This window comes from Mesoplodon mirus (assembly GCF_964341445.2).
Source record: "Mesoplodon mirus genome assembly, chromosome: 17".
NCBI classification, from domain to species: domain Eukaryota; kingdom Metazoa; phylum Chordata; class Mammalia; order Artiodactyla; family Ziphiidae; genus Mesoplodon; species Mesoplodon mirus.
The window spans coordinates 50,798,485-50,806,196 of NC_138993.1; the positions used below are offsets into that span (position 1 = coordinate 50,798,485).

General features: G+C 44.1%; 1 protein-coding gene across 2 annotated transcripts in view; it reads right to left on the reverse strand.

Moving 5' to 3' along the window:
* FBXL3 (F-box and leucine rich repeat protein 3) overlaps positions 1 to 7,024 on the reverse strand; it is a 26,003-nt gene extending 18,979 nt beyond the window's left edge. For both annotated transcript variants that reach the window (XM_082602395.1, XM_082602394.1), the window contains exons 1-2: positions 6,676 to 7,024; positions 1,718 to 2,069 (exon numbers count right to left, since the gene is read on the reverse strand). In XM_082602395.1, the coding sequence (XP_082458521.1) occupies positions 1,718 to 2,068 (351 nt within the window). In that variant the 5' untranslated portion in view covers position 2,069; positions 6,676 to 7,024. The remainder of the gene's footprint in view (positions 1 to 1,717; positions 2,070 to 6,675) is intronic.
* Between the last annotated feature and the right edge of the window lie 688 nt (positions 7,025 to 7,712).

The following is a 7,712-nucleotide window of genomic DNA, read 5'->3' on the forward strand; positions in this document are numbered from 1 at the left end:
AGATTATCCGAATCAGTAACGGAGCACTGGAACCCAGCAATCTTTGTCTTAGTAAGCACTCCAGGCATTTCTGATGCACATAAAATCTGAGAACCACTGTTCTACACTAATAACTCTGACTATAAGACTCTGGCCTATGGTCAGTGATGAATTAAACACAAATATTATCAGGAGAGCTCAGAAGAATCCTGGGATGTGGCTCTTTCTACAAATCAGAAATTTCCTCAGAAAAATAAACAATCCCTAATAAAAATGTTTAAACTTATAGGACAAATGGTTTTGTGAAGGTTACACATGTTGGATACAGCTGAATTGTGTCACAGGTTAACACTGACCCAGCCAATCCATTGGATGGAACTGGTCTTTAGACCCAGGAGGTTAATGTATTATACCCATCTTTTTATAGGATTTACCATAAGAACACTTTTAGACAACTCAAAGATGACTGAAACCGAGGGGAAGGCTCTTCAGGTTTCCTCATGGGCAGGCGGAGAGGGACAACACGTAAGGAGTTCCTGGATTTTTGTTTGTTCTATCCTCCCACTATTCCCCCACCCTTGCCCTCAGTTAGGGTTGCAACATAACATCCAGGACATCCAATTAAATAAGTATTAAGTATGTCCCAAATAATGCCAGGGATACTTACACTAAAAACTATCCATTGATTATCTGAAATTCAAATTTAACTAGGCATCCCCTATTTTTATTTGCTAAATCTAGCAATCCTACACTTGGTGGCCTAAGTGCCTTTGTGCATTTTTCTGGAAAGACAGCCATAATACACCCAACCATTCCCAACACCAGGTCTCTCTCCTCTTGTGACACATATGGGAGAATAAACAGGTAATCCCCATCTTAAAAGGAATGACAGTCTTGGAAGCAGACAAGACTAGTTTTGGCAAGGATCTCTGGGTTAAGAACCATTGCTATATATGGGTTTAACGTGACCTGTTTAACAACAGCTGTATATGGCAAATCAGGTATTCATGTGTTACTTTTCAACAATAATTATCAGGTGTATTAAGGATTTAGTGAACATACCCACATTTCATTATTGAACCCCCAAACAAAACGCTACAAGCCTCTGTACTCATACAAACCACTATGATTCCTTAAACTATTCTGGACACCTCAAAAAGCCACCCCTCTTCATTTATCTCATCACTGCCTAATTTCCAGTATGTCCCTGCTGGCAATGAAAAGAAACAAACAGTTCTCTCTGGCATTCTTCCATGTACCTTTTTCTATTTCTCTCTAAAATATGTTCATCCAAACCTTTTACATAGAGTTTCTGTATCTCTTTTTTCTTTAAAGCCTCCATATCACAAAGCCATCAATAAGCAAAACTCAGTCCTATTAAATAAAAATAACAATTAAGTTTTAGTGAAAATTTCCACATCTTTTATTTATTTTACTGTATTATTTCTTTTGGTTCAAATTTGTTCACCATAATTCAATGTGACAGCTTTGGTATATGATTATGTTTATTTAATGGTTGCTTCTACTCTTTTAAGAAATTAGTAAAATTTATAATAAAATGGAATAATTTAGATCAATATAGTTATTTGTGATAGCCTCTAAGGTACACGATTACTCTAAATCTTTCAGCACTTTCCCTAAAAAGGCAACCGTTTAAAGACATGAGAAGATGTATTGGTTTAGGACACAAAAGCCACTAAATATGCTTTACTTTTAAAAGAAGGATTTAAAGTATTACCTTGAAGCTGACATATTGTAGATGGTTTGAATGTCTTTTAATAATCTGTTTGATCAGCTCTGGATGTGTTGCTTTCAAATAAGATGTAGCTGGCTGATTCAGTTCAAATTCAAAACATCTCCACAAGTCAGGCATGTGAAATACCTGGTTCCAGTTGCGGCAAACTTGTGAAGCATGAGCCCGGTCAAGAAGAGGCAAATACTTAAACACTTGGAGAATAATGTCCTGAAGGAGATTACCCCAATCACAAGTCTGAGAATGCTCAGTTGTAGTCCTCAGTTTCTTGGATTTCTCTGCAGTACCTTCTTCTGATGAGTTATGGTCACTATCTCTTCCTCCTCCTCGTTTCATCCTATTCAGAAAAAATGCATCATTTTTTTATACTTAACTTTTCAACAGAAATAAATCCAAAATTCATTCTTCTGTCACTGAGATGTGTATACAAATACCAACAGAAACATGCAGGAAGAACTGGATCAGTAATTCAAGGAGAAGAACGTCAAAACAAAATATAATGAAAAACGCCAGCAGAGACCAACTGTCATTTTACAAACTTGTCTTTGGTAGGTGCTTTTAAACATTTGTACTGTACTACCTGGGGGGAGAAGTTGATCATAATTTTGAAGCTAAACCAAGAATCTATATTTCAAAAGTTGCAGTCAACTAGAAGGAATACAAAAGAGAACCTACAGTGACACTTTCTCAAGATTTCTTAAAAGTCATCTAAGGATACCTACTATATTTGAATTCCTGAATTCATGGCAGAGTCCCAGGAACCTCCAGAGAAGACCAGAATTAAGTAATCAACAGATCTCGCCACACTGGGTAGCCTGTGATACGTGTTACTGCCAGACCCAATCTCTGCTTAAGATGAGCAAACTCATCCCCACTGTGCGTATTTGGTCTGGAATGTGGCTGCTTCTTCCAACACATCACTTGCTGCTGCAATGTTTTATCCAAGTTGTATTTCTGAATGAGAGTTAAGTGTTTATTCTATCTGTTTGTACAACCTTCATTCCATTTGATTTTTTGAAAGTAGTTTTGTTGTTGTTGTGTAAAATAGTAGTACGGTTAAAGAGAACGGGTTCCGGAATCAAGCTCCCTGGTTTAATTCCTGGCTCTGACTCTCACTGGTTATGTGGCCTTGAACAAATTACTTGACTTGCCTGTGCTTCAGTTTGTGAAATGGGAATAACAGAAATACACAGGGTTCTTGTTAGGAATTAAACAGTTATTAGGGCTTTTGAAAGGAGATATCGATGATTGCCGAACTCAGGTATAGGAAAGCAGTCTAGTATTAAGGACATTAAAGTGCAACACAAGAAGAAACAGAGGTTACCAACCAGAAGGCAAAGAATGATCCTAGATTTGTTTTAAAATGAAGTGTGTATGAGAGAGAATAAGAACGCAAGCTTATGTATGAGAAACATACACTGGAAGTAGATTACCACATTAATATAGTAACTATAATAGTGGGATTATATAATAATAGTGGGACAATAACAGTGGTGGGATTACAGGTGATTTTTTTTTTTTTGCCGGTATGCTTCCCTATATTTTACACGTTTCTTTTAATGTCAGTGAATTAAACTGTAATCAGATAAAAGGTCTTGTTTTGATTTATTTGGAAAAATAAATACTGCAGGCTCTAACTAAATGGGGATAACTGCAGACCACTCACTGGTATCCCTATTTAGAGCCTGCAATACTTTTGTCTCTAGAGAGCAGTTCTGGCAGGGTATGGTTTGGATTTAGAGTCACAACTTTTTCACAAAGGATGGCTTGTAGCTCTAGCTCCCTTCTTCTGGCACCTCAGTATGTAAGAATTCTGACTCCTGTGTGGGACACACGTACACAAGCATGGCTCTTAACCAAATATGTCTCTGCAGACTCTCTCTCTAGTAGCTAGCTAAAATTGTGAAGGAGGATTAGGGGCTGGAGGAAAATGGCAGAGGACCCTGGCTTTCATGCCATTAAACTCAGCCCAGGAGGTCTTAGTACACGTGCAGCAAACCACCTATTCCTCATTACTCCTACTTCCAACTCTAAGTTACGTAAATTAAATGATGTATATAATATTGTGCAGGGGGAGAGGAAGGGAGAAAACAGAATGACAGAGGTGATAGCAAGAGGGTAGTTTTATAGAAGACTAAAACTTACATCTGAATCTAAGAATACATTTTTAAAACGTGTTTAGAGAAAAGGCAGTATAATCTACAATGTCATCTTTAATATTAAAAAAAAGTCTCTCCTAGGAATAATTCTCACTAGAGGTTGAGATAACACTGTCATTATGACCCATTTTTCTGCTTTAACTTATCCTGAAGGCTTACTTTAGTTTTAGCATATAAAATCTGGGTCAAAGAACAAAGAGTTTGCTACTCAGGGCTTATAATTTCTCTTCTGACTACCTAAAACTACTCAGAATTTTGAGAAACAGAGATTCAAAAAATAATGAAGTTATCTTTATAATTTCTACTTATTATAGAATGCTGATCTATTTCTGGAGAAAAGTCTTCTAAAACCAGAACTATTCAACTTAAAGACAGAATGATTCGGGTTTCCCTGGTGGCGCAGTGGTTGAGAGTCCCCACGGGTTCGTGCCCCGGTCCCAGAGGATCCCACATGCCGCGAAGCGGCTGGACCCTGGACCCGCGAGCCACGGCCGCTGAGCCTGCGCGTCCGGAGCCTGTGCTCTGCAATGGGTGAGGCCACAACAGTGAGAGGCCCACGTACCGCAAAAAAAAAAAAAAAAAAAAAAAGACAGAATGATTCATTTTACTTTAAAGTATATGGACATACAAACAAAAATAAAATGACAGCCTTTTTTACACAATTATCTTTGCTGATCCTAACAAATACCTTCTTTTGTCTGTTGCAGCCTTGTTTTAAATAAAGTATATTTCAATACCTTTCCAAGTTGAGGGGAGAAAAGTTGACATATTAAAAAGGAGTATGCAACATTGAGGAAAAGTATCTCTTGGACTAGATATATAACACTATATGATCACCAAAGTATATTTTAAACACTTACTAGTCTCTGACTAGCTGAACTAGTCTGTAAATTGTCATATATGACTGTAATATGTCAGAATTACAGTATATTAAGCAATAGAAAAAAATGTAAGACCAAATGCCAATATAAATGTCTCTGTATTATCCTCATGTATGCATAAAAAATGTGAGCTCATAGTAAGCGCCTAAAAAATTTTAATGTCTAATTTTTTTCCACGATGATCTCATTTATTCATGCAAAAATTTACATTGCTTTCAAAAGTATTTTATTAAATCTATTTACACATGAAGCTTTGTTTTACAGAAAGTTAAACAATTGTGAGCATCCACCAGTCTGCAAAGAATTTACTTCAATGGATTATCTCATCTCCTACTTTTAGTCAAAGTGAAAATACCTCTCACACTTGAACAGGAGTGCAGAGAAGCTGGATGATCAACATCTCTTAGATTTTGTAGAGCAGCCGAACTAGGCCTCGTCATGCCTCCGGCAGTTCAGTTCAAACTGTAACTTTTCCAGGCCCCAAATAATCGATGCAACTTAGGCCACTAAAAGCATCTGGTGAGGGACTTATACCGCTACGAAGCACCAAAAAGCAAACTAATGAGCAAAGACTCTAGCCTCGTTGAGCAGCACAGGGAGTTATGCAATTTACTCTTCACATTTCCATACACTCTGAAAGGAGCAGTCCACTTGCTCATCAGATGAAAAGTAGCAGAAGAAAACACTTAGCCGTGTGCCCCTCGTTGTATTTTTAGTACATCGCACTGGTAGTAATTTTAAAAGCCCATGTGTAGTTAGCTCTAAAAAGCCTGTTTTGGGCAACACATTTCCTTTCCATTTATGTTCTTCTTTGACTAATATCACAATTAATATGCATTCTTTGGCTGGAACACAAGACTAAAACAGCGCAAAGAGCTTAACTCAGGACTAGATGGTATAAGAGAGTGTGGTGGAGCGATCATTTGTAGATACTAGAAGTTGGTGGCGTTTTTATAAAGATTTCAGGAGTAGAAGGAAGACGACTCTAAAAGATCTAGGCCGGGCTTCCCTGGTGGCACTGTGGTTGAGAGTCCGCCTGCCGATGCAGGGGACACGGGTTTGTGCCCCGGTCCGGGAGGATCCCACATACCGCAGAGCGGCTGGGCCCGTGAGCCATGGCCGCTGAGCCTGTGCGTCCGGAGCCCGTGCTGCGCAACGGGAGAGGCCACAACAGTGAGAGGCCAGCGTACCGCAAAAAACAACAACAAAAAAAAAAGATCTGGGCTGTTCGATTGAACATGATCAGCAAGAAAATAGCTCATCTCTTAGCTTGGAGATACAGGCCAATCATTTAACAGACTGTTTTCCTGATCCCTGTACGCAACCCCACCTGAAAGCGGTGCTCTTGCTCAAAGCAGGCGTGAAGCTGCTCATCACAAGTTGACCAACTTTTCCACGTGGCTACGCGCGGCCCGGGCGTCCCCTCCTCCCGCGCCACCTCCACGGATTGGCTTTCCCTGACATTTCTGCTGCGCCCTACCCCGGGCAGTCTGTTTTGACATCTTAATGCCCCTCAGTTCTCAAGCTACAAGCACGGCCTTAGCCGACACCGGGAAGAGCCGGACAGAGCGCAACCTCAACGGTGTCGGTCACCAGCCCCCGCCGAGGGTTAACAAAGCCGGGCGACAGGCTCGGCGGTGTCGCGGGGAGGCTGCAGGCCGCCGCCGCGCACGCACCACCCTTGTTGACATGTTTTAAAGCAGGCTCTGCGGGGAAATGCCCCGGAGCAGGTTCCGCTGTCCGGACGCCGCGCCGCGCCGCGCCGCGTCCCGCCCCGCGCTCCCTAGGAGCGGCGCGCGTGCACCCGGGGCCCCGCGTACCCCGGCCAGCCCCGCCGCCCGCCCACGTCGGCGACCCTCCCCGGCCCCGCCTACGCCCTGGGGCTCGGGCCCTCGGCCGTTACCTGCTGCCGGGGGCGGCTTCCACCACACTCCACCCCGGGCTCCGGGAGCGGCTTGGCTCGCGGCTCTCACATGAGGCCCCGCGCCTTGCGCTCCCGCCGCCGCGGCGCCCCGTGCTCCACCCGCATCCGAGGCGCTGGTCCCGGGGCGGGCGCCAACGCGGCTCCGCCTTTGCGGCTCTGGCTGCCCAGGGAGAAGCCGCCCTTCTCAGTCCCGCGCCGTCCGCGTCCTTCTCCCAGGTTCTCTCGTCGCCGCGCGAGAGACGCCTTCAGCGAGCCGCAGCCACCATGTAGGTACCCTGCGCTGCAGGCCAGACACCGAATCCAAAATGGCGCCCGCGCTCGCGGCCGCGCGCTTCCCCCGGCGCGTCTCCGCTGAGGGGGGCGGGCGCGTCTCCGCCGCGGCGCGTCCGCGGAGGGCGAGGCCGGGGGCGGAAGGAGGCCGCGCCCACGTGGGAGCGCGCGCCGCCCAGCGCGGCCGGGGGCCTCAGTCGCCTGGTTCAGGCAGGAGGAGCTGCCGCTTTCCTCCCGGAGACGTGACTGCGGCTTTTCGGGGTTTTTCGTCTTCAAACCGAAGGTGGGAGGGCTGGAGCCAGCTAGATGCCTAAGAGACTCTCTGCGGTGGAAACTAGAAGTTTAGGGAGGTGGAGCAGCGAGAAGAAAGAAGGGCGAGTCTCTGGAGCCGGCTGTAACCCAGCAGCTGGCTCGGGCCGAAGGATAAACAGTAGCTGCTGCAGCGGACACACCTCCGCGCGCGAGGCGGGAACTCCGATAGCCACACCTGCACCGCGTAACCCGAGGGGGTAAAATACAGCTTGTAATAATACACACCATATAGACCATGACAGGTATAGCATAATAATATGCATCATGTATGCATAAGGTGTCTTTTAAAACTGCGGGGAATTAAAGCAGAATGGTGACAGTGTTAACTCTGGGATTACAGGTGATTTTTTAAAAATCGCCTTTATGAAGTAGACTCCTGAAATTTGTAAGTTGCTTTCTGAAACACAATGAGGAGAGTGTAAGGGAGTATATGG